The following is a 24447-nucleotide window of genomic DNA, read 5'->3' as shown; positions in this document are numbered from 1 at the left end:
TCTCCACACAAGCGGGGAGAAACACTTGTGAAGTTCACAGTACAGAGGCGTAGGCTGCCTGAAGGACAGACCTACAGAGGACTACAGAATGCTTCCCCTCCCCTCACACCTCACCACCCCATTATTAAAGGCCTATTTACAGCACTTTCTTTTACTGGTACGTTGTGTCTGGCTATCAAGAAAAAACTGTTACCCCAAAACGGGGTTCCCCTTTTGGTGGGTGTCGAGCCAAAAGACAACCAAGCCAAAGATTGGAAGGAAGAAGGATTTATCACTTACAGCCAGTCAGGAGAATACTGGGGATCTTTCCCAAAGCAGTGTCACCCCAAACAGCAAAAGTGGGGAAGCGTTAAGCTAAGCGTCCATGCATATTCATGGAGGGGCTTGGGCTGTGTGACAGAGTCCGAGCCTTAGCTGACTGAAGTCATGAGGGTCAGAAAAGGTCAACAACATCGTCCCTCAGTTTCCAGCTGATCTGGTGGTTGAGCTCTTCAGGCTAATCTTTACCAGTGAAACAGAACTGGGAGTTTTTACCACTGATCTTTGCTATCTTTTTTTTTTTTTCCTGATCTTTGCTATTGTTACTTCTCTTGCCTGATAACAGTCCTTTGTTTCTGCATTCTTTTGTTCCCTTAAGGCCATTAAATACTCAGACCTGTTCAAGGGCAAGCACGGTGGCCAGGCTTAGATTACAGAATGGCTTAGGCCCCAAGTGGCTTCTCTTCTGTCAAGGAAGCCATGCCTGGTTCTCTTTCTCTGGGGACTCCCTACCCTATCTGCTTGCATACCGAAAGGCAAAAAACACAATTTGAAGAGATAGAGCAAATAATCAGAACCAGACACGGCAGGAATGTTGTAATTATCATACTAGGGATTTAAAACAACTATGATTCATATGCTAAGGGCTTTAAGGGATAAAGTAGATAGCATGCAAGAACAGATGGGCAATGTAAGCAAAGAGATGGATGTTCTAAGAAACAATTATTGGGCTGCACCCCGCAGGCCTGCAAGCCCTGTACTTGCCCAGCCTGAAGGCTGAGGAAAGAGCCCAGAGCCAAGGACAGAGACATCAATGGCTTAGTGGATAGGGGGATCTTACATGTCTGAAGCAAGGTCCTGGAGCAACACCCCGCTCTGTGCAGCAGGTGGCAGGCAGCAGTATTCACTACCATGGGGGTGGGTGGGTAGAGGAGAGGGAGGTTACCGGTGATAGAGGGAATTGACCTCAGCACGCCCCTCACCGCCCCTCTATGGTGGCAACACTAGTATGATGGGGAAACTATCATAGTGGAGACATTGTGATCTAAAGGTTAGAACAATCACTAGCTGGGACCTGGGGCAAGTAGCAGACATTTACCGATTAGGCTCTATGATTAAGAGGGAAGGTCAGTTACGTGAGTAGCGTGTAGGCAAGGCAGGGACTGGTTGAACAGGGATGTACAGAGAGCAAGAGAACAGTCATCTTGGGTGGCCTGATCATACAACAATCAGAAAGAAATGTTAGAGATAAAAAACACTGTAATAGAAATGAAGAATACCTTTGATGGGCTTATTAGTACACTGGACTGCTGAGGAAAGAATCTCTGTACTTGAGGATAGTTCGATAGAATCCTGAAAAACCAAAAGGCAAAGAGAACAAAGACTAAGAAAAACAGAACATTCCAAGTACTGAGGGACAACAACAAAAGGTGTAACATATACATAATGGGAATACCAGGAGAAGAAGGGGCAAAAGGAACAGAAGAGATATACTTAAGAAAAACATTTTTTTTTTAAGAAGGATATTTATTTATTTATTTATTTATTTATTTATTTATTTATTTATGGCTGCATTGGGTCTTCGTTGCTGCGCGCAGGACTTCTCTAGCTGCGTTAAGCGGGGGCTACTCTCTGTCACGGTGCGCGGGCTTCTCGTTGCAGTGGCCTCTCTTGTTGCGGAGCATGGGCTCTAGGCATGCGGGCTTCAGTAGTCGTGGCGCACAGGCTTACTTGCTCCGCGGCATGTGGGATCTTCCCAGACCAGGGCTTGAACCTGTGTCCCCTACATTGGCAGGCGGATTCCTTTTTTTAAAAATTAATTAATTAATTAATTAATTAATTTTGGCTGCATTGGGTTTTCACTGCTGGGCACGAGCTTTCTCTAGTTGTGGCGAGTGGGGGCCACTCTTTGTTGCGGTACGCAGGCTTCTCATTGTGGTGGCTTCACTTGTTGCAGAGCACAGGCTCTAGGTGCGTGGGCTTCAGTAGCTGTGGCACATGGGCTCAGTAGTTGTGGCATGCGGGCCCTAGAGTGCAGGCTCAGTAGTTGTGACGCATGGGCTTAGTTGCTCCGTGGCATGTGGGATCTTCCTGGACCAGGGCTTGAACCCGTGTCCCTGCATTGGCAGTCGGATTCTTAACCACTGTGCCACCAGGGAAGTCCCTGGCAGGCAGATTCTTAACCACTGCACCACCAGGGAAGTCCCCAGAAGAGATATTTGAAGCAATAATGACTGAGAATTTCCCCAGATTAATGTCAGATGTCAAACCACATATCCAGGAAGCTCAGAGAACACCAAGCAGAATAAATCCAACCAAAAAACTATACGTTGGCTTATCACTTTCACATTACAGAATATCAAAGATGAAAATGCCGAAAGAAGTCAGAGGAAAAAAACACTGTATCTATAGAGCAACACAGATAAGAATTACATCTGACTTCTCAGAAACCATGCAAGCAAGAAGAGAGTGCTATGAAACATCTAATGCGTTGAGAGAAAAATGCCACCAGCCTAGAATTCTGTACCCTGCAAAATATCCTTCAAAAGAAGTGAAGGAGAAATAAAGACTTTCTCAAATAAATAAAAACTGAGGAAATTTGTTGTCAGTATACTTGCCTTGCAAGAAATGTTAATAGAAGTTCTTTAGAGAGAAGGAAAATAATATAGGTCAGAAACTCGGATCTATGTAAAGAAAGGAAGAGTGTCAAAGAAGGAATAAGTGAAGATAAAATAAAACTTTTATTTTTCTGATTCTAAATCTAACAGATAACAGTTTGTTCAAGATAATAATAGTAACAGTGCATTTGATTAGATATACTTATGTGTGTGTGTGTATGTGTATATATATATATATATATATATACACACACACACACATACACACACACATATATATATATTAAATGAATGACAGGTACAAGGGAAAAGAGGAAGGAATTAGGATTATTTTGTTATTATAAAGTACTCACACTATCCATGAAGTGGCACAGTGTTATTTGAAAGTGGACGTGGATTAGTTGCAAATGTATATCGCAAACTCTATGGCAACCACTAAAAAAAAAAGTTAAAAAGATGTATAACTGATCGGGCTTCCCTGGTGGCGCAGTGGTTAAGAATCCGCCTGCCAATGCAAGGGACACGGGTTCAAGCCCTGGCCCGGGAAGATCCCACATGCTGCAGAGCAACTAAGCCTGTGAGCCACAACTACTGAGCCTGTGCTCTAGAGCCCACAAGCCACAACTACTGAGCTCACGTGCCACAGCTACTGAAGCCTGCGCACCTAGAGCCTGTGCTCCGCAACAAGAGAAGCCACCGCAATGAGAAGCCTGTGCACCACAACAAAGAGTAGCCCCTGCTCGCCGCAACTAGAGAAAGCCTGCGCACAGTACCAAAGACCCAACACAGCCAAAAATAAATAAATAAATAAATTTATAAACAAAACAAACAAAAAAGATGTATAACAGATATGCTAAGAAAGGAGAGAAAATGAAATCATATAAAATACTCAATTAAAAGCACAAAAGGCAGAAAAAGAGTAGAAGACAAAATAAGGAACAAAGAAGAACAAGGGCAACAAATAGAAAACAGTAACGAATATGGTAGATGTTAACCCAACTATATCAGTAATCCCCTTGAATGTCAATGTTCTACATGTACTAATTAAAAGACAGAGGGACTTCCCTGGTGGTGCAGTGGTTAAGAATCCGCCTGCCAATGCAGGAGACATTGGTTTGAGCCCTGGTCTGGGAAGATCCACATGCTGCGGAGCAACTAAGCCCGTGCGCCACAACTACTGAGCCTGTGCTCTAGAGCTCGTGAGCCACAATTACTGAGCCCGCGTGCCACAACTACTGAAGCCCACGTGCCTAGAGCCTGTGCTCTGCAACAGGAGAAGCCACCGCAATGAGCAGCCCACGCACGGCAACAAAGAGTAGCCCCTGTTCACCGCAACTAGAGAAAGCCCACGTGCAGCAATGAAGACCCAACGCAGCCAAAAAAAAAAAAAAAACACACAGACATTGTCAGGGTGAATCAAAAAACAAGACCCAACTACACATTGTCTACAAGAAACCCACTTTAAATATAAAGACATGTACAGATTAAAAGGAAATGGATAGAGAAAAATATACCATGCTAATACTAATCAAAAGAAAGCAGGAGTAGCTATGTGAATTTCTGACACAGCCGACTGCAGAGCAAGCAAAGTTACCACAGATAAAGAAGGGCATTGCGTAATGATAAAGGAGTCAGTTCTCCAAGAAGACATAACAATTCTAAACTGTATACACCTAACAACAGAGCATCAACTACATGAGGCAAAAACTGATAAAACTGAAAGGAGAAATAGATGAATCTATTATCATAGTTGGATATTTCAATATCCTTCTCTCAAAAGTGGACAGATCCGGCAGTAAAAAATCAGTAAGGACACAGTTGAACTCGACACCATTGATCAACTGAATATAATTGACATCTATAGATTACTTCATCCAACAACACAGCATACACATTTTTCTCAAGTTCATACAGATCATCCACCAAGACAGACCACATTCTGGGCCATAAAACACACCTTAACAAATTTAAAAGAATAGAAACCATACAATGTCTGCTTTCAGACCACAATTAGCAAACTGAATCCAAAACAATATAAAAAGAATTATACACCACCGACCAAGTGGGACTGATTCTAGGTCTGCAAGGCTGGTTAAACATTCAAAAATCAATTAATGTAATCCAGTACATCAACAGTCTAAAAAAGAAAAATCCCATGATCACATCAGTAGATGTAGAAAAAGCCTATGACAAAATTCAACACCCATGCATGATAAAAACTCTCAGTAAATTAGGAATAGATGGGAAATTTCTCAACTTGATAAAGACTATCTACAAAATAACCTAGAGCTAACATCACACTTAATAGTGAGAAACTCAAAGGTTCCTGCTAAGATCAGGTACAACGCAAAGATGATCCCTTTCACAATTCTTTTTCAACATTGTACCCCAAGTCCTTGCTAATACCGTAACACAAGAAAAGGAAATAAAAGATATACAGATTGGGAAGGAAGACATAAAACTGTCTTTATTCACAAATAACATGATCATCCATGTAGAAAATCTGAAAGAATCAATGAAAAAACTCCTGGAACTAACAAGCAATTATAGTAAGATTGCAAGATACAAGGTTAATATACTGAAGTCAATTGCTTTTCTATATACCACAATGAACAAGTGGAATTTGACATTAAAAACATAATACCATTTATATTAGCCCCTCAAAAATGAAATACTTATGTATAAATCTAAAAAAAATATACACAAGATCTATATGAGGAGAACTACAAAACCCTGATGAACAAAGTCTAAGAATAATGAAATAAATCGAAAGATATTTCATGTTCATGGATTGGAAGACTCAATACTGAAGGTGTCAGTTCTTCCCAACTTGATCTACATATTCAGTGAAATCCCAATCAAAATTCCAGCAAGTTATTTTGTGGATATCAACACGCTAATTCTAAAGTGTATATGGCATGGCAAAAGACCTAGAAGAGCCAATAAAATATGGAAGAAGAATAAAGGAGGACTATATTACCCAACTTTAAGACTTACTATAAAGCTATGTAATCAAGACAGTGTGGTGTTGGTGAAAGAACAGACAAGTAGAACAATGGAATAGAATAGAGAGCCCAGAAATAGACACCCCTAAATATAGTCAACAATCTTTGACAAAGGAGCCAAGGCAGTACAATGGAGTTAAGGTAATCTTTTCAATTTTTCAATCCTTTCAACCTGTCAATGATGTTAGACCAACTGGACATTCACATGCAAAAAAATCTAAACACAGACCTTATATCCTTCACTAAAATTAACTTAAAATGGATCATAGACCTAAATGGAAAACACAAAACTATAAAACTCCTAGAAGATAACATAAGAAAAAAACCTACATGACTTGGGGTCTGGTAATGCCTTTTTATATATTTTTTATTTTTAAAAATATTTATTTATTTTTTGGCTGCGTTGGGTCTTCGTTGCTGCGCGTGGGCTTTCTCTAGCTGCGGCGAGCGGGGGCTACTCTTTGTTGCGGTGCACGGGCTTCTCACTGTGGTGGCTTCTCTTGTTATGGAGCACGGGCTTTAGGCATGCAGGCTTCAGCACTTGCAGCACACGGGCTTAGTAGTTTCGGCATGTGGGCTCTAGAGCACAAGGGCTTCTGCAGTTGTGGCGCGTGGGCTCAGTAGTTGTGGCTCACAGGCTCTAGAGTGCCGGCTCTGCAGTTGTGGCACACAGGCTTAGCTGCTCCGTGACCTGTGGGATCTTCCCAGACCAGGGATCAAACCTGTGTCCCCTGCATTGGCAGGTGGATTCTTAAGCACTGTGCCACCAGGGAAGTCCCTGGTAATGCTTTTTTAGGTACAACATCAAAGGCAAAATCTGTGAAAGAAAAAATTGATAACCTATACTTCATTAACACTAAAAACTTCTGCTAGAATAAAAACCATATGATCATCTCAGTAGATGCAGAGAAAGCTTTTGATAAAATTCAATATCCATTTATGATCAAAACTCTCCAGAAAGTGGGCATAGAGGGAACGTACCTCAACGTAATAAAGGCCATCTATGGCAAACCCACAGCTAACATCATACTCAGTGGTGAAAAACTAAAAGCATTCCCTCTAAGATCAGGAACAAGTCAAGGATGCCCACTCTCGCCATTTTTATTTAACGTAGTTTTGGAAGTCCTAGCCACAGCAATCAGAGAAGAAAAAGAAATAAAAGGAATCCAAATTGGGAGGGAAGAAGTAAAACTGTCACTGTCTGCAGATGACATGATACTGTATTTAGAAAATCCTAAAGATGCCACCAGAAAACTACTAGAGCTCATCAATGAATTCGGTAAAGTTGCAGGTTATAAAATTATAACACAGAAATCTCTTGCATTTCTATACACTAACACAACTATCAGAAAGAGAAATTAAGGAAACAATCCCATTTACCATCACATCAAAAAGAATAAAATACCTAGGAATAAACCAACCTAAGGAGGCAAAAGACTTGTACGCTGAAAACTATAGGACGCTGATGAAAGACACTGAAGATGACACAAACAGATGGAAAGATATGCCGTGTTCTTGGATTGGAAGAATCACTACTGTTAAAATGGCCATACTACCCAAGGCAATCTACAGATACAATGAAATACCTATCAAATTACCAATGGCAATTTTCACAGAACTGGAACAAAAAATTTTAAAATTTGTATGGAAACACAAAAGATCCCAAATAGCCAAAACAATCTGGAGAAAAAAGAATCGAGCTAGAGGAAACACGCTTCCTGACTTCATACTATACTACAAGGTATAGTAATCAAAACAGTATGGTACTCAGGACTTCCCTGGCAGTCCAGAGGTTAAGACTCCATGCTTCCATTGCACGGGGCATGGGTTTGATCCCTGGTCAGGAAACTAAGATCCTGCATGCTGTGTGGTGCAGCCAAAAAAAAAAAAAATACACACAAAAAATCCCAGTATGGCACTGGTACAAAAACAGACACATAGATCAATGGCAAAGGATAGAAAGCCCAGAAATAAATGCATGCATTTATGGTCAATTAATCTATGACAAAGGAGGCAAGAATATACAATGGAGAAAGGACAGTCTCTTCAATAAGTGGTGCTGGGAAAACTGGACAGCTATGTGTAAAAGAATGAAATTAGAACATTCTCTAACAGCATATACAAAAATAAACTCAAAATGGATTAAAGACCTAAATGTAAGACCGGATACTATAAAACTCCTAGAGGAAAACATAGGCAGAACACTCTTTGACATAAATTGCAGGAATAGTTTTTGGATCCATCTCCTAGAGTAATGGAAACAAAAGCAAAAATAAACAAATGGGACCTGATTAAACTTAAAAGCTCTTGCACAGCAAAGGAAACCATAAACAAAACAAAAAGACAACACACAGAATGGGAGAAAATACTTGCAAATGATGCAACCAACGAGGGATTAATTTCCAAAATATACAAACAGCGTATACAGCTCAATATAAAACAAACAAACAAACAACAGAATCAGAAAATGTGCAGAAGACCTAAACAGACAGTAGAGAACCCTCCTACACTGTTGGTGGGAATGCAAATTGGTGTAGCCACTATGGAAAACGGTACAGAGGTTCCTTAAATAACTAAAAACAGAGTTACCATATGATCCAGCAATCCTACTCCTGGGCATATATCCGGAAAAGACGAAAACTCTAATTTGAAAAGATGCACCCCAATGTTCACAGCAGCACTATTTGTAATAGCCAAGCCATGGAAGCAACCTAAATGTCCATCAACAGATGAATGGGTAAAGAAGATGTGATACACACACACACACACACACACACACACACACACACACACAATGGAATATCACTTAGCCATAAAAAGGAACGAAATAATGTCATTTGCAACATGGATGGACCTAGAGATTATCATACTAAGTGAAGTAAGTCAGACAGAAAAAGACAAATATCATATGATATCACTTAAATGTGAAATCTAAAAAAATGATACAAATGAACGTACTTACAAAACAGAAATAGACTCACAGACATAGAAAACAACTTATGGTTACCAAACGGCGAAAAGTGGGGAGGGATAAATTAGGAGTTTGGGTTTAACAGATACACACTACTATATATAAAACAGATAAAGAAGAACCTATTGTATAGCACAGGGAAATACTGGGTTGGCCAAAGAGTCCGTTTGGTTTTTTTCTGTACGATGGCTCTAGTAGTGCTTGTCTTTAACTTCATTTGAAACAATTTTGTTAGATTGTATTGTGACAGCATATCAGCATGCATTAAAAAAAAAAACTTATCAAAATTGGTGAATTTTTGTGTAGCCATTTTAATACTGAAGTTGGAAGAAAAAAAGCAACATTTTCAGCATATTATGCTTTATTATTTCAAGAAAGGTAAAAATGCAACTGAAATGCAAAAAAAGATTTGTGCAGTGTATGGAGAAGGTGCTGTGACTGACTGAACGTGTTGAAAGTGGTTTGCAAAGTTTCATGCTGGAGATTTCTCTCTGTATGGTGCCCCACCGTCGGGTAGACCAGTTGATGTTGATAGCGATCAAATTGAGACATTAATTGAGAACAATCAACGTGGCTATACCACATGGGAGATAGTCGACATACTCAAAATACCCAAATCAAGCGTTGAAAATCATTTGCACCAGCTTGGTTATATTCATAGCTTTGATGTTTGGGTTCCACGTAAGTTAAGCGAAAAAAACCTTCTTGACCATATTTCCGCATGCGATTCTCAACTTAAACATAACAAAAACGTTCCATTTTTAAAACAAATTGTGATGGGAGATGAAAAGCGGATACTGTACAATAACGTGTAACGGAAGAGATCGTGGGGCAAGTGAAATGAACCACCACCAACCACGCCAAAGGCCAATCTTCATCCAAAGAAGGTGATGTTGTGTATATGGTGGGATTGGAAGGGAGTCCTCTATTATGAGCTCCTTCCAGAAAAACCAAACGATTAATTCCAACGAGTACTGCTCCCAATTATATATATAACTGAATCACTTTGCTGGACACCTGAAACATTGTAAATCAACTATACTTCAATGAAAAATAAAATTCTGCTCTGGGAAAGACAGTATCAAGGGAATTAGCAGGCAAGCCACAAATGGGGAGAAAATATTTGCAAAAATATTTGATAAAGACTGTTCTCCAAAATACAAAAAGGATGCTTGAAACTACAAAAAGTAAACAACCAATTAAAGAATGGGACCTTAACAGACATCAACCATCAATAGACCAAAGAAGATATACCGATGGCAAATAAGCATATGAAAAGATGCTTCACCACATATGTCATCAGCGAAGTGCAAATCGAAACAAGACACCATTACACACCTGTTAGAATGGCCAAAATCTGCAACACTGACAACAGCAAATGCTGGTGAGGATATGGAGCAACAGAATCTCTCAGACATCGATGGTGGAAATGCAAACCGGTACCGCCACTCTGGAAGACAGTTTGATTTTGTAACAAAACTAAGCGTATTCTTACCATATGATCCAGCAATTGCACTCCTTCCTAATTACACTCCTTCCTAATTACACTCCCAAAGGAACTGAAAACTTCCGTCCACACAAAACTCTGCAAATGGATGTTTTTAGCAGTTTCATTCATAATGGCTCAAACTTGGAAGCAACCAAGGCGTCCTTCGGCAGGTGCATGGATAAACTGTGGTACATCCAACAATGGAATATAATTCAGAGCTAAAAAGAAATGGGCTATCAAGCCATGTAAAGACATGGAGGAATCTGAAGCTCATATTACTAAGTCAAAAAAGCCAAACTGAGAAGACTCCATACCGTATAATTTCAACTATTTGACATTGTGGAAAGGGCAAATCTATGGAGACAGTAAAAATAATCAGTGGCTGCTGGGGGTGAGCGTGGAGGGGGAGAGATGAATATGCAGAGCACAGAGGATTTTTAGGGCAGTGGAAATACTCTGTAGGGTATCATAATGATAGATATATAGCCATCAGTCATTTGTCCAAACCCACTGTACAACACCAAGAGTGAACCCTTAGTTAAATTATGGATTCTGGGTGACTATGATGTGTCAATGTAGGTTCATACTTGGTAAAAAATGTACCATTCTGGCAAGTGATGTTGATAAAGGGGGAAGGCTATGTATATCTTGGGGTAGGGGGTGTATGGGAAATCTCTGTACCCTTATCTTAATTTTATTGTAAACCCAAACTGCTCTCAAAAAATAAAGTCTTTAAAAAAAAAAAAGAATGGAAGGAGCCTTGCACATAGACTCTGAGGGGATACATGGAGACTGGTGGTCCCTAGCCTTGATGACCGGCCCCCTTGACCACGTACACAGGGAACATAAGGACGCCTCTGGATGCAGCTTCTGTGGTTGCAGAGGTTGACCAAACTGAGGGAGGAGGAGTGCCAGAGAGATACAAGGAGACTTCTCACCTGTAAACAGATTATTTAGGCCACAGATGCTAGGAAAATGCCAGGTATCGAGGAGTGCCTCAGGTAAGTTACAGAGTGCAGATTTAAGAAACAGGGCCTACTCTTACCCTTCCTCAAGGGAGGTCACAGTCAAATGAGCAAGACAGGGGGTAGTAGAACAGGCCGTCACAGGTGCCAGCTCTGAAGTCAGACTGCCCAGGTACCTCACCAGGCTCTGTCATTTGCTGGCTGTATGGGCAAATTTCTTAATTATTCAGGTCAGCGTCCTCATCAGTAAAATGGGGATAATATTACCATTGTTGTGAGATAAGGAATGTAAAATAACATGCTTATTTCTTATAATAATTCTTACTTGTCTTCCTTATTATACAGATTTCATTTTGCATTAGGAGAGGCAGTTTACCTTCCCTGCTATCAACCTTAACCTTTATCTCCTGGTGCCCAGTACCTGTGCTCCTTAGAGACGTCTTCAGAGGTCTTCCAGACAGTCAAGTGGGAGACAGGGAGAGATGTAGGAGAGAGTTATTAAATCCCCGGGTCTGGACCTTAGCTTTACAGGAGGGAGAGACAGGAAATAACATTTGTTGAGCTCCTACCATGTCCCAAGCTGTGCTAAGTAGGCCATCTACATACATTTTCTTACTCCAGTAGGTATTTTTATCTTCTCCATTTTAATTTTAATTTACATTAAGCCTCAGTGTACAGATTACATTCAGATTACATTTTCAGTAAGTGGAAGAATCAGCATTTCAGAATTCAACCTTTTTCCTCAGGTTATAATGAGCCTGGATTTCTAGCAGTATCGACTCATTCATTCACTATTCTTTTGACAAATACTTATTAAGGCCTTTAAGATAGAGGTTACTGGTTGCCTCTCAGTATCCGCTCCCTTCCTCTCCTTCCTTATTTATTGAATTCTTGTTTTTAGATGAGCACATGACTGCCAATAGTAAAAAACCCTCAACCTCCCTTGCAGAGGGAAGGCTGCCATTACAGGCATAGTTTTTTGTAGGACAGTGGGAGCTTCAGGATTAGGTGATGGTGGCCATCAAGACCATCTGACTAACTCCTCTCGCTTTGATTTTGTACTCACCAAGCAACAACTGATTATTATGTGAAGAGAGAGAGAGAGAGAGAGAGAGAGAGAGAGAGAGAGAGAAGATGTGAGAGGGTCTATGAGGTTTTACTAGAGCAGCCAGCTGGCCCCCTTCTCTCTCATCTCAGTTGACTCTGCCAGAATTAATTTTTAAAGACAGAGTTGCTTTGGGACTTCCCTGGTGGTCCAGTGGTTAAGACCCTGCACTTCCACTGCAGGGGGCACAGGTTCCACCCCCAGTCGGGGAACTAAGATCCAGCAGGCCCTGTGGTGTGGCCAAAAAAAAAACCCAAAACAAAACCCATAAAAACCCTAACAGAGTTGCTTTAGTTAAGAACATCTATAAATCAATATGTTTTAAAATTATTTATTATTAGATTAATTTTAAAACACACACAAAAAACCCCTTAAAATTCTGTCCGCCAACACAAAAAGCAAAAGAATCATTCCCTTAGTAAATATTTTGGTGACAGTTAATGATTTGACTACTATGAGTTTAAAATACAAAGATACCAAATAATTACACAGTGGGAAAGATGTGCTGATGACTTTGTAAGGAAGGTCCCCAGGGTGGTTTTTCACTGATCCTTACCTGGATTAGTGGGTCCCAGCCTCAACTGCACGGCTATATCTTGTGCTTTTTAAAAAATCAGGATGCCCAGGCTGTGCTGATTAAATCACAATGTCTGGGGAGAGGTCCTAGAAATCAGTATTTTTTCCCCACACTCCCAAGGTGATTCCAAAGTTCAGCCAAGCTTGAGAGCCACTAATCTGAATTTTTGGTCTAATGTTTAAGATCATAGAGCTATTTCAAATGGAAAGGTTTGTTTGTTTCTGTTTGGTTTTGTGGGCTTTTAAAATTACTTTTGTTTTACAGTTTTAGAGTTGCTATGAAAAATGAGAGAAAGTTCACTCATACAGGAAGCAGAAGCACAAAATATTAAAAGCTTCATATTCTTTTTCCTTTGTGGCCAGGGAATTCTAAAGACAGACCTTAATACTGACACACATCCAAGAAAGACTCAGAGACAGATACATTTACAAAAGGAAAGAGTTTACTTGCAAAGGTGCAAGGTAGGCAGACTGAAAAACTGGTTTGCCGAATACAAGAACTTAAAGAAAAAAAAACTACTACAAAAATTGCTAGAGTTACTAGTTTACATAGCCTGTTTATGGTAGACAAACAGTAACTTTTTCACATGATTATCATACAAAGGTTGTAAAATACCATTACACGCAGCAAGGCAAATATTAAAATTGAGGGGAATCCAAGGAACTATTCAAGGCGTTATTATTTGGGGAATCAGAACAAGTCTGGATGATCCTGCAGTTTTTGGATTACCTAGTGTGAAGTTTGGTCATACCGGAAGCAGGCAAAGCAGCAGATTTTGCTTTAACACACCTGTCAACGCTCTAGGCTGGTTCTACCCCGAAGAGGGCACAGCGTATCTGACCTTCTGCGCACGCTCCGTCCCGGCTCCAGGGGGCGGGGCGAGGGCACGCGGGGACTTGTGGGAAAGCCCAGGAAGGCGGGGCCCGGCGTGAGTCACTGCGGGCGGGAAGCTGCGGCAGTGGAGACGGTAACGGCGTGTTGAGGTGAGCCGGCTTTGCGGTTATCACCGGCTGCAGCAGGGAGGAGGCTTTTGGGGTCGCCCTGCGGGAGGAGAGGGTGCGGCCGTGGGTCCCGGGTGAGGCGGAGAGGGCAAGGGCGGGCGGCAGGGCGCGGCGTTGCGGCGGCGCGGCGGTATCCAGGGTAGAGGCGTACCGGGGAGCGCGTTCCGGGAGGGGCTCGCCCCGAGAAGCCCGGGCCTGGACGGACAGCCTTGCTGTCGTTCTCTCCACCCCGGCTGCCCGGATTATTGGGCGATTTGCGGTGGTTAGGACCGCAGATCCACCCTCCCCAGGAGACCTCGGTGGTGCCCGCCCCCTTTCGGCGTGGGTGTGCAATGCTCGCCCGGATATTGGGTATGAAAGTGATACCCAAGGCGCTGGAAGTTTCTGGTTGCCTGCTTGGACGCAGGTTCCGTGGGAGCAGAGGTGATAGGTGAAATGGAAAAGGTTTATTTCCCCGCCCCCCCCCCCCCACGTATCTCAGTGGTTTGCTGCGCTTTTATTCACATTTTTGAGTCCCTCGGCAAAACGTGGTACTAGCTTTGTTTTTTAATGAGATATACGTATGTGATCAAACACGGGCACTGCCTGGAAGAAGCTTAAGTTTAGTTTACTTTCTGACGCAAGGCCGGGGGGTCAGAAGACCTATATGCGGTTGCAAACATCTTTTCCTCCTCCTAAACGAATCCCTTAGCTGATCTCTTCTATCTCTCCCATCCTAACCAACCCCCGCCCCCCTGTCCCCCCCATACACACTTAAGCTTTGAATTCCCTCCCACCTTTTTGGGGACCTTGCCCCATCACGCATCCCCTTTCCTATATCTTCTTTTACTTTGTTCCTCAATTCCGCCCCCCCCCATACTCGTGGGCAATTTTAGGTTATGAAGGCAAAATTATGCTAATCCTCATATAATCTTATTTACTCAGCTCATTTTATTTCTGTCCTTAAAAACAAATCCCCTTATAACTCTAAATAATCTTTATATGATTAAATATAATGCACTTTATTTCCTCCATGTGACTTCTGTGGCCTTTGACACTGCTAACTTTCCGTCTTCTTGAACTCCTGAAAATTCTCTTCTGTGACAGTACTCCAAGTTTTCCTCCCAGCTCTCTAGATGCCACTGCCTGATTTTTACTGTGTTGGCATTTCTTCCTTGTTTTGTTCCCTAGATATGCGTTCTTCAGGCTTCCCCCAACAGCCCCCCCCATAGTCACAGTAATTAAACATATCCAAATCTCATGATTGTAGCTTCTACCTTTATGCTAGTGACATCCAAATTTATATTTCTAGCCCTCTGTAACTACATACTGGCTATGTCCTGATGTCCCATAAGAACTCAAATTCACCTTATCCCAAACTGAAAAAAATCTGGCTTTACACTTGTTCTGCAATTCTGAAACCTCTTTTCCTTTTAAAATTGTGATTTCTGACTCAAAGTGGTACCACTAATCTTACCAGGCTCCCAAACCAGAAATCTAAGACTTTGAGTCCTTCTCTTCTAACCAACTCCTCAGTCTAATGAGTCATCATGTCCCTTTTATTTTACCACCTTAATGTTTCCCATAGCTTTCAGACTGTAGGTCAGATCTCATGGCCTGGCATTTCCTGATCTGTCCCATATTTGCCTTCTCTTCCGTCATTCTGCCTCCCAGTCCCTCATTCTCCTGGCCCACTCCTCCACATTAATCACTTGGCTGACCCCTTTTGAAACGTGGCTAAATTTCAGCACCTCTGGGGACTCTTTCCTTGAACCTGCCACCCTACTGTGTGATTTATACCTGTCCTTTGTGGTCAGCCCCATAGCATCTGCATGTACCTCTAGCGCAGTGGTTCTCAACCAGGGGATATTTGAAAATGTCCGGAGACATTTTTGGTTGTTACAGTCCAGAGGGAAGGGAGTAATACTGGCAACTAGTCAGTAGAGACCGGGGATGCTGCCATCCTACAACGCACAGGACAGCCAACCTACAACACAGCATTATCTGCCCCAAAATGTCAGTAGTCCCAAGGTTGAGAAGCCCTGCCTAGCATAATATTTTGTTACTCAGTACTTCGATTATTTTGTTTTCTCCTCCACTAGAGAAGGGACCTTGTCTTGTTTTTGTATCCCTAAATCTTGATACAGGGCCTTTCACATAGCCAAAGTTCAATAAATGTTGAAAAAAAAGAAGAGTAAAGGAGGTAATTAGGCTAAACTTATAAACTCTAGAGATGAGCAACCGATCTGCTACCATAGGCTGCTTGCTAATTTCAGTGATTTCCTCCCTGTTGCCTTTCATTCACATTGCATGGATGCCCGACCTATCTGTTTATTTTGCATTTGTTTATTCAGCAAACATTGATTGACTCATTTTAAACATAATATACTGATATTTTCTTTCTTCTGCATCACTTTAGGTTCCTTTCCTTACATGTATCTTGGCCATTTATGAAGAGGTAAAAATCATTAATTAGCTGGGTTTCAAAAAAAATAAACCAAATAATTCTATTTAATTCTTATCAGAGGTTGGTTGATCAAAACTGTGCAGGCCACAATGACTTCAGCAAGTAAAGCAATTGAATTACAGCTACAAGTGAAACAAAATGCAGAAGAGTTACAAGACTTTATGAGGGATTTAGAAAACTGGGAAAAAGATATTAAACAAAAGGATATGGAACTTAGAAGACAGAATGGTGTTCCTGAAGAGGTAAATTTCTTAATTAAATTCCTACTTTAGCATCCAGCAAAACTATTTATTTTAAAGTAAAGCACCACCTTTAAAATGTTTTGTGGAAATACTGATTGAAGTGATTTGCTTTCTGCCAACATTTTGAAAAATTCTACTTTTTAAAGTCTTTGTAATAATTGTATTAACTATATTAAGACATTTTAAGGCTTAGTGAATAGTTACTGAAAGGAAGACCATGTGATAATTCTTAAGGTAAATGAACAGAATCATAAAATATGTAGGTTTGTATATAATTATGTATATCATATATAATTATATATTTAGTGATATATTAACATACAGTATTGCCGTAGAAACTTAGGTAGTACCTAGGCTCAACCAGATGGTTTTCTTAAGACAGCGCATTCAAATACGGATAGCCTTTTCATACTGTTTGTAATGATGTGGAGGCAGTTCAGTGTGCCACTGTACTGCTGCTAAATCATTGTACCAAGGCTGAAGATCAGGCCGTTTTTGAATTTAGGATTGCAAATCCTAAAATGCAAAGTGTATAATTAAAATTTCTAGGTAATATCAATACTTTCCTTATGACTGAACAATGTTCAATATTTGTCAAAGGATGAATTAAACTTTTCAAGCATAAGTTATCATTATAAATGAGTGAATTGGTATTTCTAACCACTTGAAAATTAAATTAAAAATTACTTTTACTTGAAAATATACTTTAGTGAGAATTTTAAACATCGCTAGTTCCGAAAAGTAAAAGAGCAGTCTTAAAACGTTGTGTTGTTTTCCCTTCCTAGAATTTACCTCCTATTCGAAATGGGAATCTTAGGAAAAAGAAGAAAAGCAAAGTTAAAGAGTCATCTAAAAAAACCAAAGATGAAAACACAAAAAACAGGATAAAATCTTATGATTATGAGGCATGGGCAAAACTTGATGTGGTAAGTTAATCTGGTTATATGCTTCTTAGTATTTGAGTAAAATTTTCTTGGAGTTAGTTAAGAGTCATGGATTAAATGAAAAATAATGTAGAGTTCTTAGGACCTGTGTCTTTCTCTTATAGACTATTTTGTGTGGAATGAAAACTTAAATACCTAGCTGTTCAATTAACTAGATTATTTTTTCTCCTACAGTCCTTTTTCAGTGAATAGTGGCTAAAACAGCTGGATTCTTTTCTTTTTTCCTATTTTTTCTTTTTTTCTCCTTTTGCACAAATAGTACATAGAGATCCAGTGTACTCTTCACCCAATCTCCCCTAATGGTTACATCTTATTTAACTATAGTACAGTATCAAAACCAGGAAATTGATATTGGTGCAAATGTATGTGTAGTTCTTTGCCATTTTATGACCTGTAGATTTGGGTAACCACCATTGCAATTAAGATACGGAAATATTGCATCATTACAAAGACCTCCCTTATGCTATCCACCTATAGTTGCACCCACCTCCTTCCTCCTCAACATCTCTAACCCTTAAACAGCCAGAATTCTAAGATAGTAATAATATGAGAAAAGAAGGACTCTACCAACATTTTTTTTTTTTTTTTTTATAGACTGAAGGACCTGTAGAATACTGGCTAAAAGAGAATGCCTTTGGGTTTAGTCTTAGGGCTAGGGCTGCGTGACAATAGAAGTAGGGCTATCTTGATTTCAGGAAGGGTGGGCTTCACCCTTCTAGGCTGGTGTGGTGCATGCCTCCCATCTCCCACACATGAGACACAGTGTAGCTGGAGAATTAATTACTCTGCCTCATAACCCTCTACCCAGTATTCCAAGCAGCCACTGTCAGGCCAACCTGTGAACAGGAACCTGTTGGCCAGCCTTATTCTAGACTCTGACCCACCCTAAGGGTTGATTTAGTTAGGTTGATTTGGAATACACACTCGCTTTTAGTCTTTTTAAAAGTGTTCATTATGTAATATTTGATTCATACAAAATAGTTTGTAGAGATACGTGTTCTAAAGCATGATAATAAAATGAATACATAAACCCAGCACCTAACATAAAGAGAATTATTCCAATCCCATTGAAGCTGCCAGGGTGCTCCTTCCCTGTCCCATCTTCTTTTCTCCTCTCTACCTTCAGAGGTAACTACTATTCTGATTTTTATGTTTATTATTTTCTTTTCACTTTTTTGTTTAACGTTTTTATTGAGGTGTAACATTCATACAGTAAAGTCCCAAAATCTTAAATGTACAACTTCCTGAATTTTCACTCATGTACAAAACTGAGAAACTACCATCCAGATCAAGATACAGAACATTTCTGGTATCCCAGAAACCTCCCTTTTCGGTTGATTACCTCCCAAAGGTGGCCACTGTTGTAATCTCTAATGTTGTAGATAGGTTTTGCCAGTTTTGGAATTTCTTGCAATTGTATCATACAGTATGCACTCTTCTCTGTTTGGCTTCTTTTGCTATTATTGTCTGAGATCGATCCGTACTGTCAGTAGCAGTAGTTTGTTCTTTTTCATTGCTGATCAGAATTCCATTGTGTGAATATATCACAATTTGTGTATCCATTCTATTGATATACACTGAGTTGTTTTCAGCTTGGGGCTGTTATGAATAAACCTGCTATGAACATTCTTGTACATGTCTTTTGATGGATATAAGCACCTGGGATGGTATTTGCTTGGTCATAGTTTGTATATGCATTTAGCATTAGAAGATACTGCCAAATGGTTTTTCAAATTAGTTGTATTTCTCTTTTTTTAAAACATTTATTTTTAATTAATTAATTTTTTAATTGAAGTATAGTTGATTTACAATTTAGTTTCAGGTGTACAGCAAAGTGATTCAGTTTTATATGTATATATACACACACACTTATCTGTACTTTTTCAGATTCTTTTCCATTATAGGTTATTACAAGATATTGAATATAGTTCCCTGTGCTATACAGTCGGTCCTTATTGTTTATGTTTTATATATAGTAGTATATATCTATTAAACCCAAACTCCTAATTTATCCCTCCCCCACTTCCCCCTTTGGTAACCATAAACTGTTTTCTATGTCTGAGAGTCTGTTTCTGTTTTGTAAGTGAGTTCATTTATATCACTTTTTTCTTTTTCTTTTTTTCTTTTAATTTTTATTTTATGTTGGAGCATAGTCGATTAACAATGTTGTGTTAGTTTCAGGTGTACAGGAAAGTGATTCAGTTATACATATACATGCATCTATTCTTTTTCAAATTCTTTTCCCATTTAGGTTATTTCAGAATATTGAGCAGAGTTCCCTGTACTATACAGTAGGTCCTTGTTGGTTATTTTAAATATAGTAGTGTGCACATGTCAATCCCAAATTCCCAATCTATCCCCGCCCCCTGACCCTTCCCCCCGGTAACCATAACTTTGTTCTCTAAGTCTGTGAATCTGTTTCTGTTTTGTAAATAAATTCATTTGTATCTTTTTAAAAAAATTTTTTAGATTCTGCATATAAGCAATATCATATGATATTTGTCTTTCTCTGTCTGACTTACTTCACTTAGTATGATAATCTCCATATCCATCCATGTTGCTGCAAATGGCATTATTTTATTCTTTTTTGTGGCTGAGTAATATTCCATTGTATATATGTATCACATCTTCTTTATGCCTTCCTCTGTCGATGGACATTTCGGTTGCTTCCATGTCTTGGCTATTGTAAATAGTGCTGCTAGGAGCATTGGGCTGCATGTATGTTTTCAAATTAGAGTTTTTGTCTTTTCTGGTTATATGCCCAGGAGTGGGATTGCTGGATCATATGGTAGCTCTATTTTTAGTTTTGTAAGGAACCTCTATACTGTTCTCCATAGTGGCTGCACCAATTTACATTCCCACCAGCAGAGTGGGAGGGTTGCCTTTTCTCCACACCTTCTCCAGCATTTATTATTTGTAGACTTTTTGATGATGGCTGCTCTGACTGGTGTGAAGTGATACCTCATTGTAGTTTTGATTTGCATTTCTCTGATAATTAGTGATGTTGAGCATCTTTTCATGTGCCTATTGACCATCTGTATGTCTTCTTTGGAGAAATGTCTATTTATGTCTTCTGCCCTGGTTGTATTTTTCTTAATGAAACCAAGGCTAATTGAGTCCAGAGAGAGCGCACATTATTATTTAAATAGTATGTCATCTGCTTTAGTAATGTCTCGATGTAAGAGAAGTATGATTTTGGGTCTTGAATTTATTACTGTTGGAAATGATACTTTCTAAACATGTGATTTATCCTCTGCTGAGTATTATTTAGTCTGCTTTCATTTTTTGTAACTTTACCCCCTTCTATGTAGCCTTTTCCTTTTCATAAATTGGCATCTTATAGTGCCCTTTCCTAAAAGGCATCATGTCAGATGATTTCTTAGAGAGTTGCTTTCTACAGTCACTTATTCATTCAACAGATATTGATTGAACTCCTGCTTTGTGTGGCCAGTGCAGTCATGGTTGTTCCATTCTAGTTCAGACCTGAGCAGCGGCTTTGGCGTTCTGCTGCTGTTAGTTTTCTACACATGTCTGTGTAACAGGGTTGGACGGTCTTGGCTTTAATCTTGGTAGGCTGGTGGAATTTCTAGAATCTTCATGCTAAAACACATAGCTAAATTTCAGTCCATCTTTGAATGTTCATTCAATGAAACTAAGCATAGGTCTTATTTTGTTTTTTAATTTATCAACAATTTTTTTCCTACATAAATTATTTAAAATAGTATATTGTTAAATACAGAAAGGATTTTGTTTATATAATAATTAAGTTTTTGTTTACATGAGTTTTTAAAAAAAATAAATTTATTTATTTTATTTTACTTATTTTTGGTTGCATTGGGTCTTCGTTGTTGCGCGCGGGCTTTCTCTAGTTGCGTCAAGAGGGTGTGCTACTCTTCGTTGCAGTGTGTGGGCTTCTCAATGCGGTGGCTTCTCTTGTTGCAGAGCACGGGCTCTAGAGCGCAGGCTCAGTAGTTGTGGCTCATGGGCGTAGTCGCTCTGCAGCACGTGGGATCTTTCCGGACCAGGGCTTGAACCCGTGTCCTCTGCATTGGCAGGTGGGTTCTTAACCACTGCGCCACCAGGGAAGCCCTGTTTACATGAGTTTTAATTAACGCTTTAATGGTTACTGGTTTAAAATCTCTTACTAGGGAGTTCCCTGGTGGCCTAGTGATTACGATTCTGGGCTTTCAATGCCGTGGCCCGGGTTCAGTCCCTGGCTGGGGAACTGAGATCTTGTGAGCCAAGTGGTGTGGAAAAAAAAAAAAAAAAGAAAAGTCTCTTACTAAAAATCATTCTTTTATTATATGTGCTAAAAAAAAATGATTAAAAAAATACTGATGGGGTCCATGAAATGATTCATTACCGTGAAAGGAATGTGTGAGTCAAAAGAGATTGGGAATTGCTGGACTAGCATGTTATGTATTTTCTTTGGTAGAGTCAGCTATATTTCGGAATACACTGAGAAACAGTATAATATAGTCATTGAGAGCCCTCTGGAGGAGGCACACTGCCTGGGTTCAGATCCTTATTTGGCCACTTACTAGCTGAGTGACCCTGAGTGAGTTAACTAACTTCTATTTGTCAGTTCCTTCAAGTGAAACACATGGGTAATTATATCTACCTCATAGGTTGCTGTGAGAATCAGGAGTTAATTGTGCCCTACAAGCAGTTTTTGTTTTAAAAATAAGAGAGAAAAGTTTTTAGATAAAACCTTTCTCTGCTGTTGGATGCAATTACATAGATTTGGGGTTATTTGCAAACTTCTCGTATGTAAAGGAATAATACTTCGCTGCTAATAGTTTGTGATTTAGGGGTGATTTTTAGACTCTATTGACTTAGCTTACTTTATGAATTCAAAGTCAGATTCTCTAAGTGGTTTGGATCTTGGTCTTCTAAGCAAGAATACCCTTTTCTCTGGATTTAATCTTAAGAATGAGAGGTTATTTGAGTTGCTTTTGTAGGCCTTTAGGTCCTTAGATTGTAACAACTTAATGTTCTTTTGAATGTTCTTTTTGGGGGGGCGGAGTTTATCTTCTTTTTTTAATGGTCATGTAATTATGAACACTGTTTCCCTACTTTTGATTTCAGGACAGTATCCTTGATGAGCTTGACAAAGAAGAGAGTACCCATGATTCTGTGTCTCAAGAATCGGAGTCAGAAGAAGATGGGATTCATGTAGATTCACAAAAGGCTCTTGCTCTAAAAGAAAAGGTACTCTTTAGGTTAGCTGTTGGTTCCTTCAAGTAAGCAGGATATGTAGGAAATCATGTCCATACCAAGATTTCTACAGCATAATTTAGGGGGTGTTCAGACTTTAAGCTGTTATTGGCTATATCCCTATCAGGAGGCAGTATAGCGTAGTGGTTAGGAGTATGTGCTCTGAAACCAGATTATCTAGGTTCAAATCCTGTGACAAGTTCTTTAAATTGCCTGTATGTACTCAGTTTTCTCAGCTGTAAAATAAGATTAATATTATTACTAAACCTCAATGGGTGGTTGTGTTATTAAATGAATTATTATATGTAAAGTGCTTGGAGCATACAGAGAGTTACTCCAGGGCTTTAAGTAGTAGACTGAAGTACTAATCAAATCAGCGTGTGATTCTTGACATGGACATTATATCCCACTCCTCCATATCACAGACCATCTTTGGTTGCTTTTTGGAACGTTCAACATCTCCCTGAGGAATGCCTCATTATTGTAAAACTGGCTATATTGCTTTTCAAAGAGGTGGCACTCTTTCAGATTAAAATTTATCTTTATGCCTTTCTTTTGTTACATTTCTGTGGGTTCTTATTGTCAATAAAAAGTATATAATGCTAGGTATTTTACTCATTTTTCTGCCAGGGCTCTTGGATTGTGACCAAACTATGACTATATAGTGAATTTTAGCACTTGTAAAAAGACCACTTTGCTTAATTCCCTTGCCTTTCCTGTGAGCCTTGATCACATGGCTAATGAGATAAGGGAGAGATGGATAATAATGAGAGAAAATGGCTCTGGAATTCTGTGCCAGTATATATCTGACTTGTATGCTTTTTCAGGGCAATAAATACTTCAAACAAGGAAAATATGATGAAGCGATTGAATGCTACACCAAAGGCATGGGTGCTGACCCATATAATCCTGTGTTGCCAACAAACAGAGCATCGGCGTACTTTAGACTGAAGAAGTAAGGCGTTTCCATAATGTGTGTGAATATTTTATGTGTATATGGAGACTTAAAAAAAAAATCTTTCGTGATAAAATGTGTGGGAATGCTTGAAAAAGTTTTACATTTCTTTTCAACTATAAATTTTTATAACTCACTCCCTTTTACTGAGGTCTTTTACTTAAGCCATTTTAAACATTCAGGTGCTCAAACCATGCTCCCGTAGCTCACTTTACTGAGGTGTCCCTCCTCTAAAAGTTGAGTAATGATGCTCTTTACCTAATTCACAGACGAAAAAAAAGTTAGCTGGGTAAAAATGTTTTATAAATTAATTTTGCTCCATTATTTTGAAAAATTATCCACTGTTTAACACAGAGAACTTTTATTATGGTAAACTTAAAATATGTTTCAACATTTGTTTAGGTCAAACCCTTTAAATAAATACTTAATGTTGAAGAACATAAATGTGTATGGTCTTAATCCTAAGCAGGGAACTGACCTATCATAAGAAATTTTAAAAAGACAAATACCATCAAGGAGGACATTCTTACTGTTTTAATTATTTGGAAATACGAACTATATTGGTGTCTGAATTTTTACTGTTTTAAATAGCGTATTTTTAGATCTTTGAAACTCGTGCTATTCATATCCTGACAAATTAGGGGAATATTTATA

The 24447-nt window shown here is 39.4% G+C and overlaps 1 protein-coding gene and 1 long non-coding RNA gene across 3 annotated transcripts in view; one reads left to right on the top strand and one right to left on the bottom strand.

The window, feature by feature from the left end:
* Window positions 1-1832: 1832 nt before the first annotated feature.
* LOC137775330 (uncharacterized) lies at window positions 1833-13820 on the bottom strand. The gene is made up of 4 exons (XR_011076007.1): window positions 13718-13820; window positions 11728-11829; window positions 10191-10302; window positions 1833-2061 (listed from the first exon to the last, which is right to left on the bottom strand). It is a non-coding gene; the product is annotated as an uncharacterized lncRNA (long non-coding RNA).
* Window positions 13821-13905: 85 nt separating this feature from the next.
* Window positions 13906-24447, top strand: part of RPAP3 (RNA polymerase II associated protein 3) — a 41699-nt gene continuing 31157 nt past the window's right edge. For both annotated transcript variants that reach the window (XM_068560382.1, XM_068560380.1), the window contains exons 1-5: window positions 13906-13971; window positions 16494-16677; window positions 17463-17603; window positions 22710-22832; window positions 23666-23793. In XM_068560382.1, coding sequence (XP_068416483.1) covers window positions 16525-16677; window positions 17463-17603; window positions 22710-22832; window positions 23666-23793 — 545 coding nt within the window. In that variant the 5' untranslated portion in view covers window positions 13906-13971; window positions 16494-16524. The remainder of the gene's footprint in view (window positions 13972-16493; window positions 16678-17462; window positions 17604-22709; window positions 22833-23665; window positions 23794-24447) is intronic.

This window comes from Eschrichtius robustus, chromosome 13 (assembly GCF_028021215.1).
Source record: "Eschrichtius robustus isolate mEscRob2 chromosome 13, mEscRob2.pri, whole genome shotgun sequence".
NCBI classification, from domain to species: domain Eukaryota; kingdom Metazoa; phylum Chordata; class Mammalia; order Artiodactyla; family Eschrichtiidae; genus Eschrichtius; species Eschrichtius robustus.
Note: the sequence above shows the minus strand (reverse complement) of the source record. Positions and strands in the feature narration are given on the sequence as shown.